Source organism: Alligator mississippiensis, chromosome 6, assembly GCF_030867095.1.
Source record: "Alligator mississippiensis isolate rAllMis1 chromosome 6, rAllMis1, whole genome shotgun sequence".
Lineage (NCBI taxonomy): Eukaryota > Metazoa > Chordata > Crocodylia > Alligatoridae > Alligator > Alligator mississippiensis.
In genome coordinates, this window is record NC_081829.1 from 94,580,173 (window position 1) to 94,601,855 (window position 21,683).

The 21,683-nt window shown below is 39.9% G+C and overlaps 1 protein-coding gene across 2 annotated transcripts in view; it reads right to left on the minus strand.

Moving 5' to 3' along the window:
• The window catches only part of SHOC2 (SHOC2 leucine rich repeat scaffold protein), a 91,241-nt gene that overhangs the window by 30,973 nt on the left and 38,585 nt on the right, over nucleotides 1-21,683 (minus strand). For both annotated transcript variants that reach the window (XM_059730177.1, XM_059730178.1), the window contains exons 2-3: nucleotides 19,377-20,315; nucleotides 4,311-4,448 (exon numbers count right to left, since the gene is read on the minus strand). In XM_059730177.1, coding sequence (XP_059586160.1) covers nucleotides 4,311-4,448; nucleotides 19,377-20,079 — 841 coding nt within the window. In that variant the 5' untranslated portion in view covers nucleotides 20,080-20,315. The remainder of the gene's footprint in view (nucleotides 1-4,310; nucleotides 4,449-19,376; nucleotides 20,316-21,683) is intronic.

The window sequence follows — 21,683 nt, forward strand, 5'->3', positions numbered from 1 at the left end:
TCCTATTCAGCTTATTGTCCACTGTAACCCCCAGGTCCTTTTCTGCAGCACTGCTGCTTAGCTAGCTGGCCCCATTTGATTATGATCAAGCTATACATATATATACACGTACAGAATTGGAGAATAATGAAATAGGCTTGTTACTTTAAAAAAAATGCATTTTGAATTTCTTTCCTGAATTTTAATGTTACCTATTCAATTTCTCTTTCAGGTTATTTTAATATACTTAAAAAATAAGAAGTCTGTAAACAGAACTCTAGTTAGAAATAGAATTACTTATCTTTTCAAGGGCAGATTACAAATTTAATGTAGTTTTTAAGGACACTATATTTTAAACTACCTTGTAATCAGATGGCTAATTTATTTATATATCAAAGCTTTGCCCTCTGTTTCTCAAAAGTCAAATAAATCATGAATTTTAAAATATTTTTTTTTTCCTTTACTTAATGTAGGTACCTCTGGGAATGGGCAAGATAGCCATATCAATTGTATATGTTTAAAAAATTATAAATTAAAAGTAATTAAAAGTTTATTTTTCTCAACCTTTCCATCAGGAATAAAAATATTTCTTCAAAAGAAACTCAGAAACACTGAGAACCTATTGTATTGTGACTTTAATTTTAAGCCTAAAAGTTCACTCTCTTGCTTTATGGCACTTGGAACATGTTATGTTGTTTCACAAAGCATATTTTTCTTACAGGAAGTGATCTAATATATAAAGTACTCTACTATTTTCAATCAACAAAAATACCGATATGAAAACACTAACTCAATATCTACAAAGCAAGACATTAGGTCACTTCCTGACAAGTAATATCTAAATTGCCATTTGTTACTGTATGAAAGTGTGTGCTTAAAAGAAACTTAGACATGTTTCTTGAAACAAGAATCACAGGCTGCTACACTGTGAATAAACTGGCTTTGTTACCTCTGTAAATCACTGCTGGTACACAGGCCCTTCCCTACCACTCCCATAAACCAGCAATACAACAAGATCCTTTCCCTTCAAGGAGTCACTACTCCAGCACAGTTCTACCAAAACGTAAACCTTTCTCTTCCTATTTAAATACCTTGAAGGTCACCGGGGAAGCCGTCCATGAGAAAACCAGGTGCAGTATGCTAACCGGGTAGTGAGCATCTATTTATGAGAGAACGAACCAACACGTAAAAGCAAAACCTGACAAAAGTTCCTTTTATAAGCAACACAGGATTTCACATCAAGCTGTTCTGTGGAAATTAAAGACCGGTCTAGCAAAAGTGACAAGTCAAACAATACTTTCTATAATAGATCAATGCTAAATTCAACACTGTGTTTATGATCAGCAGATGTGTTTGGTCGGGGGGGGGGCAGGAGATGTAGACCAAGTTTGACTGAATCAGTGAAACTTCAACAGTGCTCATACATCAAACAAGCTGGAACTTGGCAATATATGCATGTTGCAAGAAACGCTCATCATGGCTTGCATCAAGTAGATGTCAGAGTAAAGAGAGAAAAGAAAAAAAAAGACAAAGAGAAAGGGCCTAGTGAAAGAAGAAATATTCAAAAGTCAGAAATAAAGTTCTCCAGCTTATTAATAAACACAAAAGTCTGAAATAATGCTAACCAGATTTTGGACTCCAAGGTCAAAATGATTCACCCAGTTTATTAATCTCGGTGCTGAAGTTACCTTACTGAATAATTCTAGCAACTAAATAAGCTGTAATCTAAAAATCAAGCCACAACTTGCTTTAATGTTAAACCAAACTGATGACTAAGAACTGTGCCAACGCTGCTGAACTAGCTGCGACTGACTCTGTGCAACGTGCAGAATGTAGGTTGATCATTATCAATCGCTGGAATTTATTTTCTTCCAAGTATTTTAAGTTCTGATTGCTTGTGAACTATAGTTTATATGGTACACACAGTGCATTCTGAATTACATACATCTTCTAACAGAAATGCTCAAATATAATTGATACTGCCTGATAAGAAAGAGAGATGTTTTCCAGCAGCTCAAAACTATAATCTGACTTTGGTGGTTTGTTGAAGTGCAAAGCAGTGATGTTCTGTTCAGATAAGCACAGCGTGGGTATAGCTGTATGTTTAGGGTGGGGAGGGCTCTGGAAGGGCTACCAACATGTCTTGAAAAGCTTTAAAGCAATGCTGCTGGGAAACAAAATATGAAGAAAATGCAAAGACAAACTGCCTCTACCTGCTAAGAGTTGATTTACTGACAGCAATATTAGAAAGATGACCCTAACTTTTCAGTATCACGATTTACAAGTCCCAAATTATTTCAACTGAATTGTCAGTTCAGGGAGTATCGAACATGACAGAAAGAGGTGCAACATTTAAATGCCTCTGAATGCTGGAAGCTGCAATGGAAGAGGAGCAGGAGTGGGGAGGAGGGAGACATGCCCTGTTTACCTTCTCCTTGAGCATCCACACTGTCCCCCAGTGAGACAGATCTCTGTTACACAATGATGGTAAGCCTAAAGCCCACCAGGAACGACAACCCTCCCTCAACGGCTAGAGGGAGGCCACCGAATAACGTGCAGTTCCTGTATAATGCACCCCCGCCTCCCCCCAGAAACCAACTCTATACAGGTCCAGAAATCTGGCAGTTGGGGGACCAGTGCCAATATTAATTATCACAGCTCCATTTAATTGGAGTAATTTTTGTTCATAGTTCTCTAGATAAGCCACCTATAACCATTACAAAGAGTTTCCATCTGGCTGGTAAAGGCATAATGAAGTGCATCTCAAATACAGCTCCACTCAGTAGTCATTCTTTATAGTAAGCATAGTAAAGGCTAAAGAAAGAATGAAGAGATCATTTTATTTGTGCTTGTTCTAGAGATGAGCCACATTCCAAACACTAGAAAAATCACCCAAAAAATTAAAATATCAAATGAGAAATTTCAGTGAAGACTATGCCGAAAGATAATTTTTAAAACATCCAAGACTGCCTTCTGGAATTGATATGCATCCGTTTAAAATTCTACGGTCTGTATAAAAAGCTTTCAATTTACTGAGGATGATAATTAAAAGAATGTTTTCCTGTAAAAAATGGAAAAACCCCTGAAGGCAAAGTTCGAGAAACAAGCAAAGAAATGCTTTAAAAAACAGAGAGCTAAAGCTAAGCAGTTTAGTTAAAGCAAGAGTAATGGCTCAACAGGACAGATTCATTTTGGTTTAACTTCAGTCAGCTAGGATTCACTCCAAACTCAGGCAGAACAAGCCATTTGTGCACTGCAATAAGGGTGACAATACAGTTTAAGTTAAGGGGATGCAACCTTCTCACATTGACCAGGTGTAGGTAGTTTCACACAATATACTTTTTGGTTCTTTTCCTAGATGAACTTTACAAGGCTCACACTATGAGGTTTCCACCCTCTCACTTGGGGGATTATTTCATAGCCCTACAAGTCTCACTGTAGGCACACGTTTTATTCATCCTCATATTCCTGTCTTCTCCTCTACAAAACACTGAGGCATGGTACCTAACTTTAAAACACAAAGAGCTCTGTTCATTTCAGCTGAACTATTCATGGTCTTAAAGTATTTTTGGATATCATGGATTCAAAAAAAAAACAAAAACAAAAAAAAAAAACCTATGGGGGGAAAAAAACGGGGAGCAGCACAGACACAGGCAACACACACTGCTGAAAAGCAGTGCTGGGCCACCCAGAGTCACACTGCAGCTGCTGACCAGGCTCCGCAGGGCAGAACCACCACTGCTGCATCCCCGGGAGGCCCCCAGGACCCTAGGTAAGGCTGCTGGGGCCTCAGCCTCCCCTATCCCACCTGGGTTAACTTGCCGCATGCCAAAGCACATGTGGCACGGGCATTCCCCGGAGACAAGTAGCTGAGGTGCAAGGTACAGCGCTGCTAGTTGTTCCCGGGGAACCAAACATCCACACTTGTTTGAACATGCACTAAGTGGCTTTTAGGCACCTAAGTCATTAAGTACAAACCTACTCCATCCTGCTCAAATCCCTGGAAAAGCTAAGACATCTACTTTTGTAATGTGCATTCTCCCTATTCTTAACATGCCCAAATCATAAAAAAAGAGCGAGGACAGGAACCCACCCATCCTCCCTTTGCCCAGTAAGATGATACTCCCCAGGGTGGCTAGAGATGACTTTAATATTATTTCCCATTTGTTTGTCACTTGGAGTTTTTGATAATGAAAATGCCTTGAACAGGGCACTTATGCCTTCTATCATTACAGGCCACATGAAATTCACTGATATACTGTTTTTAGTGGTCAATGCCGTAAACATCAGGAAACAAGCATTTTCCCCCTCCCAAACTCACTAGCACATACCTATAGTTTCTGGCAGGTCCAAGAGTTCATTGTGCTGCAAGTCAAGTTTGGTGATCTGCGTGCAATTCCCAATCTCCTCTGGAAGATGTTCAAGCTGATTGTGCGCTACATCCAGCGTTGCAAGGTTACACAACTCACCTGTAAAAGCACAAAACCCCTAATATATCAGATATATTTTTAACACTTTGGGAGATAAATATAAATAATCAGACATGTTCAGCTATGATTTTAAAAGAAAGCTTTGTGCCACCCTTAAGGTTTCAGATGAGGAATCAGTCATAATAGGATAGCAATCTAAACCAGTCGGATTCAAAAGCTCATCAGCAGCATCCTTGGAAAACATAGTTAAATATAAAGCATAAATTCCCAAACACATTTCAACTATCTACGTACGTTCTGATTTGGAAGAACAAACTCAGGAATGACATGAGCATTAAAAGAGCTAAGTAGTATATTATTAATTGCATCTCTCAGGCCACCAGAAGTGGAAACATGGAGGTTGAACTGAACTCTAAGAAATTCCAAGCTAATTTTACAGTAAGCTACAAGAAGATAAGGGCACCTAGACATTTTTTCAGAGTGCAAGGAACACAGAGCTTGGGAAACAAAATAATACTAATTCTTTTGCTTATGAGCTGGAAAACCAAGAAAACTGTTTGACTGCTAATTCAAAGTGGCAGCTTGTAAAGTTAAGTTTCTAAAGTTTAGAAATCTATCCCTACAGACTCATCTATTTTAAAGAATCAAGTACAGCTAAGAATGCAAGATTTAAATAAAACCACAAAACTGTGTGTTAAACCTTAAAAAAAAAAGTCTGGATGACGTTCTGACTTATATCTGCTTTTAACTAGTAAAACTGCAGTTCTGACTCACATTTATATGCAGGAGATTATCCTCAGAGATTTCTGCCTGTTTCTAAAATGTCATCAGCAACGCAGAATCCAAAGTTTTTAAATCATTCTGGGTTTCCCCACTCCCCTTTGTTTCTCTGGAGCTGAACGTAAAGTAACTGATTTTAACAACTTCAACCATGAGGTCAATGTTTTCTTGCACAGCATCACTGTGCGAGTAACACTTTGGGACCATGGTGAATTCCTACTGCAGAGAAAATGGCTATTTTAGGAGTACACCCTGCAATGCTATTTTCACTTCCTTTTTTAACTCTCCCCCTGCCCCGCACAAAAGGTGTCTCAGAAGAACTAGCTTGGAGTAGGCCTTGATATCATGCACTGCACCACCTCTTTGATTATTAGGTCATGGGCGACATTATTAGGATAAACTGTAACTTACATTAAAATGCCATGAACTTTGATTATGTCTCCTTAGGACTATAGTAGGGATTCATCTGAGATACAAAATGGCAGAGCAGACTTGCAAAAAAGATAGCGAAGTGAAATGCAAGCTGTCTAACAAAAGTTGTATTACTCTGCAATTCTCAGTTTGCTCACAAGTATTGATCTTACGCCCTTCAGAGCTCTATCCTGCTCAGTGCTACATAATGCATATGGCATTTCAGCACCGAATCCCATCTGTGTTCACCATGCCATCAAGCATGGAAGTGTTCATATTGCCCCTACCTCACAAGACCTATGCTCCCCTCTCTCAGGTCTGCATTCCACCTCGCATTCATCAGAATGAATCTGAGAGAGAACTGGCCTCAGATGCAGATGGAATATAAGCAGCAACCCGACAAAATAAAGGAATGGGAAACAGGAAAGAAACAGGTTATGCAAAAATTGTGTCATGCCACACGTCAGATTTTTGGGAGCCCGTGTCTCCACTGGAATACGGGGATGTAGGATGCCTGTTTTATGGGACAGGACAAATGCAGAGGTGTGGCAGGGAATCATTTAACACTTTGTTATACCATAACAAGACACCTAGGGTGACCCAAGAATCCTGGAGGCATCTTAAGACATCGATCTACCACCAGCAAAATTCTTACCTGGCATAAGAGTCAAGTTCCAGGAGACAACCTCAAGTTGTGAGACTGTTCTTTTTCCAGGTAAGCCCCTAAGTCAATGACTATATTAAGCATATGGCACAATTCCCATTTTTCAGGAAACTCTCCAGGGCCAGAAATAGGCATGAAGGGTCAAAAACATCTGCTAACCTTGAACATTCACTTGAACCTCCGCAGTTATGTTCATGCAACTCCCTTCCTTACATCTGCTGAGATTTTTGGCAACAGTAATCTTGGTTGCAACAAATATGTAGGCAATTCATTGTGCTTGACACAGCTGTCTTATATCGTAAAAATTATTTGGATTTGGGGGAGAAAAGTTAAAATTCAGTGTTTATTTAACCGATTATGGGACACATGGCCTCTGACCTGAAGGCCTGTGTGGAATTAAGGACACCGGTTATATTTCAGACAGATTTTTAGTACAAGTAATGACATATGTAGCAGACTTATTTTAACTGAACATAACTAAATCCAAGGATAGTCAAAAGTAATTATTAGATTTTCAAAAGATAGCAGACTGAAACTGAAGTCATATCATGAAGTCATTAAGCAAGTTCAAGGAAAAAAAAATGGGAGCTGTAGTATAGTAACCATACAGTATGACAATGCTATTTGGTCTGCAGTTTCACTTGGTACGCTTCTTGCTCTCAGGACATGTGCGCGGTGAGAAGCTGTCAAACCACGATGGCCCAAAATTAAGTAAAATGAAGTGAAACCACATTTTACTTGGGGTTGGTTTTTGGTTTTTTTTGGTTGGTTGGTTTGTTTGTTTTTTTAAAGGAAAGCTGTAGACACACAGAAGTCTTCAGAGCGTTTTGTTCACCGCTGTCCTGCCATTCCAAGCTGACATGAAATTCAGCAAAAGCAAGTGCCTGACAAGGCATGAAAGGAAGGTCTCCCTAAGCCACAATAGACAAGGGAAAAATTCTCCCACAAGGCAGGGTTTCTTATCCAGATGGGAGAAAAGAGAGTGAAAATGAACTGCTCGTGTTACTGAGAATACTGGTGCAACTGCACTAGTCAAGATGAAAATATATCTATCTTCAAGGCACACAAGTGATTTACAAACTACAGTAGGACAGAGTACGTGGACCTGCTGAAAAACTTGTAGACCAGCGGGACTAGTCAACAGTCATAATGTGGGCACGTTCAACTAAATGCTGTCATCTGCCTGATGAATACAGATACTATCTAAGAGTATTTCTTTCAAAAGCATAAGACAAAAGGGATAAGTCAAGTAAACAGTCATTATGAAAAATAACTGTTGGTGATAAATATTTCCTAGCACCAAATAGCCTTCTTTACAGAGTTCTTCTGAGGACAGGAAATGTACAGTTCAGCAATTTGTTTCAGTAGCAAAAAAAAATTTTAAAAATTGCAGCAATGGTCCCTCCCTGTATTCTCAGAAAGAATTTCTTGTGGCCTGAATGGTGCCCAGTGAAGTGAATATTAAGTTTATTTTTGCCTTATTATGGGGGGGGGGGGGGGGGGGGGGGGGAAGTAGAGCAGAGCATCAAAAATTTGGTACTGCTGAAAAATGATGCTTTCCCTCAAGGAAAGGTTCTGGCAGGAGATTAAGAAAAAAGAGCTGCAAGATCTTAACTATTCATGGAATCCGTATTTTGAGAGCTAACATCTGTGGGTGCTCTCATGTGGTTTCTGGTGTGTAAACTTCAGTTGACTGTGGAAAATGTTCGGGTATCTGAAATCAGCTGAACACAAAATGTGCAAGGTGGTGATGTTACTGGTAATCAACGATTAAAAATAAGTCTTGTGGAAAAAACATAGCAAAGGAAAAACTGGCATTTTCCCATTATCTGGTCGGGTAGGTTCTCAATTGCACAGAAGCCCATCGCAGAAGCTGTGATCCAGCAATGCAAACAACACGGGTGAGAGAACGTGTTCATGTGAATCTCCCAAGTTGAAACGAACTTGTTTTCTAACATACATAATAAGCGAGGTAAAACATGAGCTACGTACTAAAGATAGTATTAGTGACACCATTAGACAAATTCTAACTAGGGAACGAGCAACTTGAAGCAAAGAACAGAATAAAGTATTTAAGTGATTGTCTTTGCTTTAAAAAAAAGCCTCTCCTTAGTATGGCTAACAAAATGACAACTAATGTACAAAATTATATGTCGCTAAAACAAACAAAATTGTGTTTCTTAACCTACTTGACAGAAAAATCCGCTAAGTTGGAGCAATTTTCACATAAAATGAATTATCAAAAGTGTATCGTTTCTCTACGACTAAAATCATCTCTATTATAAGGCCAATTTTCAACTTCCCAAAAGCTACAGCATAAGAAAAAGATCTACTTTTGGCAAATTGTAAAACGTTCTGCAAGAGTAACAACCGCCTCACCATCTTCTCCTCTAGCAGAGAGCATATAGTATTACAGGCACCATTGAAGAGCCAGACCTAAACACTAATTGATAATTATTAGGGACCTACTTAATTCATGATTTTGCAGCTTTCATGGACATGGCAAAAAATCCACGACCGTCCACAATATCAACTTAAAAAAAAAATTAATAAAAATAAAATGCTTGCCATCTTGCAGCCCTCCTACGAGGGGAAGGCGCCAGCTGGAACAGCAGCACAAAGGGCAGCCAGATCGTGGCCACCCTCTCATCCCTCTTCCTCCTGGGGGCCTCTCCACCAATCGGGCACGAAGGGTGGGGCCACATGTAGGACAGCCAGCCGCCAAGATGGCAATTGCCCCCATATCCCTTTTCCCCCTCCCCAGGACCTCTCTGCCAATCAGCAGCAAGGGGCAGGGCCACCAGGAAATGCCAGCAAAATCGGTCCTTCGTGCTGCAACCAAGACACAAAAATTCCTTTGTCTCACCATGAATTAAGTAGGTCTCTAATAATTATATTGCTATTCTTAAAGAAGTGTCTTCATATTTGCGAGAGAAGCCTTGGTCCCACTAGGCTAGGGGCAGAAGTTACACATATACCAGTTTAAGTGATCAGAAACTGGTTTAAACCTGGAATAGAATAGAAGTTGTGTGCACACAAACCAGTTTCAAAATGATTGAAAGTGGTTTAAGATAAACCTGGATGAATGTAGTATCAGACTTAACTGGTTTAGATCAAACTGGTTTATGAAACTTCTGTCCCAGACCCCTTCCTGATTCAAGTTAAATCAGGGTCCCCAACACCCCAGCACTTTGCATCCCTGGGCTGGGCTGTCTGCTTCAGAGAGCAGGACTGGCCCTGCCCCTCTGTTCCCTACCTAGAGCAGTGAGGGCTGGCTCACTGGCTGGCTTATTGGCCACTGCAGGGAAACCCCTGCTGGGGCCTGGGGCCAGGAAGGGGGGTTAAATTTCCCTTCTCCCTAATACAGAGCTGCCCTACCCTACTAAAAACTTAGTGCTGGCTGCAACTCTGGACTACAAATCCCAGAGGAACCTGGAAGCAGGCAGAGAAAGTGATGAACAACCCTGCAGAGTCCTGCTGTTGTGACTCTGGACTGCAAATCCCAGAGACCTCAGGGGCAGCAGGAAGGGAAAGTGAACACACAAGCCATGCTGGCTATATGCCATAGAGCCGTGCTCTAGCACCCCCAGCTTCTGGCTTGAGCTACTGCAGGCACGTGGCTGCATTTGCTGAATCAAAAGTGAATGTCTGCTCATTTCTTATTGGTTCAATCTTTACAGTTTAGACTGACCTGCAAAGAATTAATCAATTCAGCCTCAGGCTTTTTGACTGTCTGTACTTAACCTAGGAGACTGGTTCTGAATGGCTGTCACGAGAACACCAAAAATTTATTATTTATCATTTATTTATACATAAAAACAGAGCATAACTGTTAAAACCACATACATGGATAATACACATTAATATTCATAACAAAGTGGGGAGAAAAAGCATGTGTCAATATCAAATGAGCTCCCTTCTCTCCTATGACAATTCACACATTGGGAAGGAAATATTCTTGGGTTATAAACATGATTTGCAATGTAGTCCCTTTTCTACTGGATTAACTCTCATGACTGTTCACTCTCTATCTGCCTATACTTAAGCAGATTGAAAATTCTGAAATCCTTTACTACATGATAAATCCTAGACCAGATGACACACCGACAGGATAAAAAGAGTTCTTCTTGTTGGACAGCACAAAGAGAAAGAAAATGCAAATTGCAAATATTTGTGAAATCTATGCGCTCTAGCATTAATTAATGTTTTATTTAGGGATGTATCAAAATGTCTTGCTTAAAAAGTTATTGTTATAGTAAATAAAATCTAAATTCACCTGTACTGGCAACATAATACAAATATTTTCCATAGTTTTGATATTTATTAATCCCTCACTGGGCTCTCTTGCTGCAGAATAAAGCAAAATAATCTTTAGTCTGCCTATGAAGCTATTTGAGATGTATTAAAAGATAAAATGTCCTGACCTTAGAAAAATATTACAAAGCAATCTTAACTTTGGCAAAATGTACTTTTCTCCTATATCAGATCTGACTGCATCATTACAGCAGTTAGCAGAAGGTTCATTCAGCTTATTGCTGACTGCTGTAAGGAACAGATAAGAGCTACCAGCTAATGCTCTTTGATTAATAAACACCCTTTAAGTAGAAAAGTTATTGATTAGAAAGCATTTAGTCTCTTAAACCAATGGTCACAATTGTGTTTTGTCAGCATTCAGTGCCATGGCTTGTAATATTTATATAAATATTACACCATGGATTAATTGCATCTAGCACTCAAAAAAAATTCAAAAATAAAAAGCATAATACCCTGCCCCCTTGAACTTGCACAAGCCAAATATATAACAGAAATTATTTTCTTGTAAAGGTTGAAAATCTACCCCAACCACCCTTCTCCTCCCAAACAACCCAATCTTTATTCCACACTAAGGGCTAAATCCTATTTCACACCTAAGTGGTGCTTATGCAGCCATGCAAGAGCAATTCTTAGTTAGCACTCACGTAGCTTTTAGATTCTACCTGTGAAGGAATTGGGTCACCCAGGCCTGCATATAAAACTGCCCAAAATAAAACCTAGGAGGAAGACCAGCTAGATCAACCATAACGTGACAAACTATCCCACTACAGCTTAGCTGTTTTATCACTAGTCTACTGAGTTAAAAGGTAGAAAGATCCACTTCCTCCTCCTCCAAGGTCAGCTGCTCGTCAGGATTTTTCTCCAACAAAACTTGCACAGCATCTGAGCAATGCATAACGTGCATCTGAGCAACCCTATTCCACACCCGAGCGTCTGTGACCACAACGCAGCCTTCTAAGCATGCACCAAAGAGAAGCACATGACAGCCAGAGCTACACACATGCAAATAATCTCTATGCAAGTACCACAACTTGCTTACCTCCGATTTGGAGGCTGGAACAAGTTCAGGGAAAGTGCAAGACATACACGTCTGCATCACATGCCCCTCCAAATTGGATGAAAATAGGACCTCGCATGTGTGGCTTGTCACTTAGCCAACTTATGTTAGTTTGTATGGAGGTCAGCAGCCCACTCACAGCAGAAATGGCAATGGTAAAAGTTCTCGACGCTTACCCTTTCCTACAGTTCAACTGAGTGATGAGATTTGGATCCAATACGGAGCTATGTGTGTAACTTCGGAGGAGCTGCCCAAGCACATCAGTACTGCTCTCCACCCCCTCTACCTCAAGCTCCAGGCTGGCACCTCTGACCTCATCCAAGTTATTTTTACACTGCCCACTATGGCCATGCTGTGCTTCCAGATTACTCCAGCTGGGAAGAAAACCAGACCAGAAACGCATCTTGTTTCTTTTCAGGTCTTCTGGAATGGAAAAAGGGGTTTCTGAGCATAAGTATTACAAACTAAATCAGTTCCTCTACACTATCAGATCTGCTGAAATGAAATGAAAGTTAGTGCTGGAAATGAAATGAAAGTTAGACCCCTGAACTCAGATGCCATTGAATAGTTGCACAGCATTCTGGGACAGAAAAAGGATTGCAGGCTACACCACAGTGCAGCTGCTACACCCATGGCTTCCTGTCTAAACCAGTGAAGACTGAACAGGTGCAAGCCCAGCTATTATGAGAACTAGATGCAAAGTGGTGTAAAGCCACAGGTAGTCTCAATGTCGGGGTGAATTTTGCATGGACATGGAAGTTTTAGACGCACCCCCAGGTCTAATATGGGCAGGCTCCCACTATTGCAATCCAAAAATATTTCCCTTGAAGCACAACCCAGAACAGCTTCTCCTTAGAATAAAGACTGCATTCACAGAAAGGAAACACAATATTTGGCGCCCTAAGACCTAGAAGCTATGCAACTGCAATTTCAATTGTGTTGAAAATTTGCTGTAGATGCCTTTTTCCTTTTAGCACACATACATGTTACAGAAGGCAACATTTTATCTTTGCAAAAACGAATCTCAAATTGTTTGTGCAAAAGTTTTCTTACCAGAAACATGGAAAACATAGTAAAAACAAGATAAAAGGAATGCACAAGGTTAGCTTAAGTAACAGACTGCAAACTGAAGTGGCTTCAACCCAAGACATTTCCTCTGGTTCTTCATACTTCTCATACTCATGGTCTGACTCGCTATCACATTTGCATTCTTTTATTCTAATATTCATCTTCAAAACCTCACTAGAATGGAGGGTTTACTTGGTATGCTTACTAAACTGGAGCCCTTCTTGGAGCCAGATTTCTACAATTATCCTTGGATTTTCAGTGGGTGCTAGCCAGTTGAGTTGGATTTTATGAGTTGGTGAATGGAAAGCCCTGACATTTTCCCAGAGGGCTGACACCCTACCTAGCTAAAGAGAAAATAAGCCTTTCTTAATGTTTAACTTCAGCTTTCGAGGTGAGAACAGAAGGGAACCAACGGGAAGGTTTCAAGACATGGTTTAGGTTTATAACAGTTTACTTTAGAGATGGAAATAAAGTCCTAGGGTATGGAGAAATATAAATAGCTGCACTGATATCAAAGGACATCAATGTAACCGTTACTTCTGCGTGGTCCAGGAGCATAAGTGTACCAAAAGTCCAACTTTAAATGTTTCTACTGCTTCACTGACATCAGAACTGGGGAAATTTAGCTAATGTATAATGCTACAGGACGACTGGGGACTGAAGGGGAGGAACAGCAGGGCATGCAAGCGGACAGGCAGCTGTGGCCCCAGCCCCAGCCTGGGGCTGAAGTCACAGTACCTGCCCACCCACCATCCCCTCCCTGCCACCTCATGCTCAATTATAAGGTGAGAAGCTTTTCTCCCCACCATGTTAACTAGTCTGCTAATCAAGTATATACAGTATTTCTAAATTCCTTCAAACTGAAGTGTCCAAGGTGCCAAAAATATATTACCTTTCTTTTAAATCAGTTGGAACACCAAAAAGGAAACACACGTGGCTTAATTCCTAATAACGTTGGGATGATCCTCAAAGTAAAGGCCAGCAACACTTCACAAAAGCAACAGTTAAATGACAATTATACAGAACTATTAAACAGTTACACAAGTACAATCAAATACAGATAAACCAGCATAGCTTCTATTAAGGAAAACTCTCTCCCATATCTGCAGTAATTCTTTAGGTGTGTCAAAGTAGTTGACAACTTGTTTGGACTTCTGAAACGCTTTCAACAAATATCCTTACAAAATTATTTTGGGATGTAGGAGGAAAGAGGAAGAAAAGACTCAGTGACTGTATTACAGGAATTCATTTTCTAAGATGGGAATACTGTGTGTTCACATTTGGGGAGAGGTGGCAAGAGCAAGGGGTAAATGCGGCATGTGCGTGGTGGTTTGACACTGAGGAAACCTGACCACAGTCATAAGCTCTCCTTGCCTTCAGGAATAATAAAAGATTTTTTCGAGTTTTGGAAAAGGCACAAACAAATCATAACTAACTACCAGGGAACAGTCAGATGGGCGACCCAAAGTAAAACAGAGAAAGGGACATGGTGAAAATGTTGATAAATACATTTCTGATGATCTCCTGTAGACAGGTCTGGCAATTGGTCCTATTCTGTATGCAAATTATCAAATGCATTTTGGTGCTTGGTTAAAAAATACTAACATAACTATTTACAGACAACCACATGCTCACAGACAAATATATTGAAGAGGAGGGTGGAGAAATACTGATGAAACTTTAAAAAGTTGTGGTTTTTTTTCAATCAGATTTTTAAATAATCTGCCTGTATCGAGGCCGAAACTTACTACAATCAACTTAAATAAAATAGTTTTCAAGCAATATATGTTTGTTGTCAAAGTTTTAAAAACATTTAACCACTGAACCATTGACCGGAGGGCAGCCATGGGCTAAGCCGCTTCAACCCGAGTTTGCTGAAGTGCTAAACCCAGTTTTGGACAGAAGTAGCTTCTGCAAATACAGAAAACAACACTTTCTTAATTTCAACTTATTGGCCTAGCTCAGTTCAGTGACTTTAAAACTAAGAAACACTTTGGGGATTGAAGACTAGGAGAGCTCGTCTTCCTCTTACCGTCTCTCAATAAAGTGAGGCAAAGGAAAAACGCTAGTTCTAAAAGCCTGACAGACACTTTGACCAAAAGCAATTAGTTTAATTAATTAACAACCGGTTATACTTCGTTTAATAAATCAGCTTGTTTAAAATGCAAAATCTATTCTGATCATTTTTTCTTACCTGCTTTCTACACTGAAGGTAATTCTATTTTAATTTTTTTTTAAATTGTGAAATAAATTTCAGGTCTTTCCCAAATAGAGCTTGGCAAAAATAATACCATAGTAAGTTAGGAAAAAGGATGAATGATTCACCTTTTTCCAAAAACATACTACAAAATAGAAATTAAGAAGCTATGTAACTGTGAGTTAAGCGAGTTAAAGGAATTGAGATACAGCAGGTCTTCCTTGCTCGCAAAAAGTAGTGCTAAAATAACTTACAAATCAACTTGTTACAAGACAGGACAATAAACCTCTCTAAGAAATTAACTAAAAATATAAAATTAAACAAAGTATTTAAATTAACATTTATTTAAATACTAATTAAAATGAGTGATTTAAAAGCAAACAACCATCCTTGAGAGTCCTTCAGTCTTGGTGTTCCTAAGTGCTATGAAAACTTTTTGGTGCTACAGAAATAAAACAGTGAAAAAAACCCTAAAGGTGAGAAACAGCATGAGTGAGAAGTTGCCCCTAATTTTGCAGCTGACAATTAGTTGAATTCTACAGACAGGTGCTTGGTATCTAAACACTTGTCAGGTAGAAGTTTACACAGTTGCACTACACCCACAAAAAAAAAAAAAAAAATCTGTGGTACTGGAGAAGAAAGAGAGCAGGAACTGTATGTAGTACATTTGTTAATTAATAAAATACTTCAAGTTTTGCTAAAACATCAGCGTGGTCCATCAGGTGGGATGATAGATAAATGTACCACAACCAAACTGGTCTCCGCATATCTGTCCACTGGGTCAGAATTAGCTTGTTCTACTTTACCAGCAAAAAACTGTCACTCCCAAGAGCTATTCTAACGCTTGAAAAGCAAAAAACAGGCTTACAGGTCATTTATACTCAACAGAAAAGCAGGTTAAAGATAGACATGAAAATCAAACTGTTCTCTGTCTCACGCTGAGTTTTCAAAAAAAATCCCCTAGGGAAACAAATACTGTTGGGTTTTTTTATTTCCAAAATGAATGCATTTGAATTCCATGTTTTGATAATATCTGAACAATGTTTTTGCATCGGTGATTTTCTAACTACGTATAATGAAGTGGTATTAAGATCAGTGCTTAATTTTTCTTTCATATAAAGGTGACATTTCACACCCAACTTGCATTATTTTTCTTTTTAAATTTGTGCCACATTAGAAATCCATTTGGAAGCTGCAGCCCCATCAGCAAGCGTCTTTAACAAACAGATCTAGAAAATCACAGGTGCTATCGTATGACCGGAAGCAAATGTAGTACGTGCACTTGAGAATGGGGAGGTGGAAAGAAACCGATGATGACGGAGACATAATCTGACCTCAATCATTTTCAAGAGAATAATCGAAGATATGGAGGAAAATGGAACATGGTACAGAAAGCCAGACCTGATACCTTAAAGAAAGATAGCTAATTTTCTAGAGAAACGTAAGACACAGCACATTTTCCAACTCGTTTTTCAGCTTTTGATGGAGTATTACGTAGAAATATCCGGACGGTGAGGCATGGTAGAAAGGCTGTAAGAACTCCAGACCGGCCAAACTGTGGGTACAGAACTGGCTAGCGGGGAGATAACAGCTGGAAATGGAGCATCAACCAAGAGGGACACTACTGGGAGACTTCTTCAAATACCTGACTGGAGACCAATCTTCATTACTGTTTCGATTAACGACCCTAACACAAAAAGAAGGTACTAATGAAATGTTATGACGGTAAAACACAAGGAGACATTGTCAATAGACAGGAGAAGTAGGATAAAGTATAGAATAATTGGAAAAAATGGAAATGGGGTGCCGTTTAAAAGCACAAAGTGCAGTCATATACTTAGGGAAGCAGTTATCAACCTTTTTAGGCCCAAGGCACCCCCTGTAAATGCCAGCTCTTAGCTTTCACTCATTTTTTGATTAAGAAAAAATAATAGAGCAATTCTTTTGTTACGAAGAATTCAGAAAGACCGCAATAGGTCAGAAGATTTTTCACATTACAGGCTCCTATTTGAAGTCTCTAGGTTTACCTTGTGAATTGTGTGTAGATATTGCATACCTAGGAGTGCTAATATTGTGTGGCACCCTGTGACACTTAACAAAACGTCACAACATCCCAGGGTGCCACCAGCATCCTGGTCAAGAACCACAGACTCAGAGACTAGTAAAAACTTCTGCTAGAAGTTGTTGGGAGTTCATTCTAGACATCTGGAAACTAAACATTAATGGGAGTTCATTATTTGGAAACTAGAGGAGAGAAGGACCACCTTGTGCCAACTAATCAAAGGATGCCCATGATGCCCCGTGATGATGAAGCCACCGTAGTCAAAAACACAATTACGTGCTGGACTGGCATGAAGGCCATGACAATACCCTTTCAACAAGATGAAAAAAGATGCTGGAGCTTCATCTTTGCACCCAGCCACCTATGCCCTTTTTAATACAGCCTCTCATGATAGCATAGCAGCACTATCCCTCTGCTTCATGAAACAGGGTGAGTTTTTATTTCCTGTTCAGACCAACACTTTATAGCACACCCACTACCATATGACAATGTGGGCACAGAACGCAGGACCTTCAGCACAGCCTTCTACCCGTTTTGCTAAATCAATTGCTCTTCGCTGACAGCTGTAGTTGGCACTCTTTCCCTGTGGACAAGCCAGCAGCACAGCATGTTACATAAGCTCCGAGTTTTTAAACCACAATGCTTGCTAACTAAAGACAATTTAAATACTCAGTGTCTTCTACGCAAAATACAGTAGGTCCATGCTGCCAGCTTTGGCATAGCATAACACAAAATTCATACATTATTTACATACTAATATATTAGCGTTTACCTTAAAGATTTTTCCAGTAGCACCTGCAGAGAGCTAGAAACTGAAACCAGCCGTCGGCAGTCCTATAACATTTGTACATGCCCAAGTTATTCTGTGGATCCGATTTGTTTGCACTGGACGCTGCCAGTCAAATGATCAGCAGCTTCAGGCTGGGAAGTGTGTAGTGGGTACTGCTGCTATGGAGGTGTGCAATCTAGTATGCTGGATTGCAAGGGCAAAATGACAAAATGCATGATCTGACAGAGGTCATTTAAGGATTTAAACCACTGGTCTTCCCCAACTTTACACAAGTTCCTGAGGGGACCCCCTAAACCAATTTCTACACCCCCTGCCCAGCCTAGGAGAATATTAACAGAAAGGTCCTTTTTGAAAATGGGACTCAGGAAAGACTAGTATCAGTGAGGCAAGGCCAAAATACTTTTGAAAATCTATGTTATCTTGCTGGGATCCTATGACCCCAGCTGACTTCCTGCCCCTGGGGCAGAAGGCTGGACTCTATGATCCTCCGGGGTCCCTTCCAGCCCTAATGTCTATGAAATATATGAAATCTATGCCTAAATGACAAAAAACAACCTTGAAAGATTTCCATCTTCTTTGAGATTCCATTTTTTTAAATATATTAATTAGTGCCCATTTTTAAAATAGTTGACATACATGTGTAGATCCCATTAAGAACCTGCTTGAAAATCATTTCCTGAGCAAAAATGCTTTTCTGGATCAGACAACCTGGGAGTTACAGTATCCCTGTACATAAATCACCACTTGAAATGATCAAGTGGTGATAGTTTGATACTTCAGTACTGATAGTTTGTCTTCTTTCAAACTTTCATAAGGTTTATTTACAATCAATATACCGCTTTTCAAAGAAAAAAAATGTTAATATATCAGTTATTTTATATTATTACACCATCCGGCTTGCTTGTAATTATGGCACATAACCACCATAATACTTTCTACTGACATGCACACGCTTACAATGCCCCGTAACACATTACCCAAGACCATAACGTGGTTATACTATCTAAACATTTATACCCCACTAAAAAATGGAAACTTAACATAAAATGTGACCTAGAATCTTTTCTGCTACATCAGATAGATCAGGGTTTCTCAACTGGTGGGACGCGAAGGTCCTCTAGGTGGGGCTTGGGTTGCGGCAGCAAAACAGGAAATACCACAGCAGGACTTCTGCTTTTGCACACTTCAATCGGCTGCTGGGGGACATCCCCCTGCGCTCGTCGACCGGTGGGATCAGAATTTTTTGACCTTACGTAGGTGGGACATAAGGTGCAAAAGGTTGAGAACTGCTGAGATAGATGACATAACAGGATGATAAGACAGGGCTCTTTATGCCAAAGAGCAAGGCACAACAGGGTACAACCCTTCCCCTGCCACTCTAGCTGCGAGACTATGAACCAGAGGAAAGATCTTTCTGAATTGAGATGCATACATTAAATGGGTTATATCCAATGTAAGCAAGTATTGCAATAATGCAGGTGAGAGCTAAACCACCTACCACACAACACCGCAAGTTTGAACTGGAGGGAGGCATTTCATAGGTCAATCTTGCATACACACGCTTGTTTCAATTAGTGTTAACTTACAGATTCACCAGAAGCTTCTGAACAGTGCAAGTGCTTACCGATTTCAGCAGGTAGTTGCTTAATTTTGTTCTCTCGTATGCTAAGCGTGGTGAGTCTTGACAAGTTTTTGATATCCTTTTCCACAGTAGTTACACGATTAAAGCGTAGATAAAGAGTGGCGAGAGAACATAGCCTGTACACCACCGAAGGAATTTCTCTAAGTTTGTTATGCCGCAAGTCAAGCATGGCCAATTTCTTCAAGTTATCAAGAGAGTCAGGCAAACTGGTAAGCGAGTTCTCACTCAGTGCCAGTGTCACCAGATTCACGAGACAGCCCACCTCGGCCGGTAAGGACTGCAGTTTGTTACCGTATAAATAAAGTTCCGTTAGCTGTGTCAACTCTTTGATAGACGATGGAAGCATGTGTATAGACCTCTTGGCTAAGTCCAAGCGAATCGCATTCTCTTCCCGGCATTTATTTAGCTCTTTGATCAACTCAGCATTGCTGGATTTTTTGCGAGCGCCTGGGGCTGGATTAGGTCGTTTTATCGTGTTGTCCACTGAAAAAGCCACCCCAGGCTGCGCACTACTGGAGTCCTTTTTTCCATCTTTGGCATCTTTCCCTTTGGTCTTAGGCTCCTTTTCTTTACTCTCTTTCCCAAGTCCTCCAGACGCCTTGGCCTCCTTCTCTCTCTCTTTTGCAGACGGGACTTTTGGATCCTTCTCTTTACAGTCTTTTTCTTTTCCTAGATTACTACTCATGGCGATTCAATGTTTTGCAAGCACCACATGAAATCCACTTTTTTAATGTGACAAAAACAATTTGCTGCTGAAGCTACAAGGATCCTTAAAATACAAACAATTGGATTGAGGGAGGAGCTTCAGTGGCACAATACCCTTTTGCTACATATTGATTCTGAAGGCACTCTTTTCTAATCCTGATATTGGAAGGTTCAACAGTTGGAGATTAGATGGTCAAATGCTCCTTACTAGAATTTCTGCAACACAGGAGAAAAAAGAAGTAAATGTTAATGTGAGCATTACTTATTCTTAAAATATTAAGCGTGTCAATAGCTAACATAGGGTTGCAGCATCAAATCAGTAACCACCCCTCTCATGACTGCCCGCAAGAATCAAATCCTAACATTCAAACAAACAACGTTATTCTGGAATACCTACTTGACAGCAGAGAAACTATTCTAACCTTTATGAATAAAGCACGAATAAGTTAGGCATCTTAAATACTATACTGCCTTCATTACAAGGCACAAGTTGCCAGATCTTGCTATTATATGCTAGTGCACAACCACAAAGCGCCTCTCTCTAAACTCAGTCCATAGAGCATAAAGTCCAATGTTAGAGCATAAAGCACAGAGCATAAAGTCCACTTCTAGCATGAAGGACTGGCTCTCCCACATCCAACTCTGGAAGTCCTCAGTTCAAATCTCCAGTGCCAGATAATATGGCAGACTTATGAACATTTCTTACCAAGTGATCTCTTCCGGCCTATTTTGAATCACAACCCTCTACCGCACTCCTACATAAGACAGGACCTTGCAACCTATGACAAGGTTGGTATTTTTTACAATGCAAACAAAAGGAGTCGTAGGCTTGAAATAACCATGCAACACCCCTCCTCTCCACCCCACCCCCAACCCACAATATCTAAAAGGACATAACTCAATGCCTAGAAGACAAGCAAACCTGCAACCAAGGTAACAGGGAAAACCACTCCAAAAGGCAGGTTATTCTGCAGGGGGGTAGGTGATTCCGCAGCTACCCATTCAGAGTATCTTCCATTTTTCTATAAACCATTTGATAATTGGCTTCTGGATTAGATCTCCCTATATTCTCTACAACAGTGTCCACGTTCCGGGTCCAGTTTCAGTTTTATCCAAGTCTGTGAATTAAAGTAAATGACTCCAAGAAATATTCACTAATTGCAAAATCCTAATCAAATTCTAAAGCAGTCTTTCAAAAATAAATGGTCAATTGAAGGGAACAGCATTTTTATCCTTCCATGTCAATCAGTCTTTTTGCGAACAAAAAGGCAGGCAGGCTCATCCACCTATATTTTAAAATGCATATTTGCATATTTATGCATAGCTCTCTTGTGTACGTACACTATTTTTTAAGCCAAGAAACAGTCATTCATATTAAAATAGGATCAGATATTAGATGGACAAACCTAAAATTACATACTGGTTAGAAGGCAAATATTTCCCTACTATTCTGCAGATCGTGATATCTAATATCAGAGTTGTGAATAAAACTCACAAGACAACTTCCAGGCCTCTGCTGTAACTTGCTGCAAGAGCATCGCAAATGTGTGTGTGTGTATGCAAGATGTTCTTGGGTAATCTCTG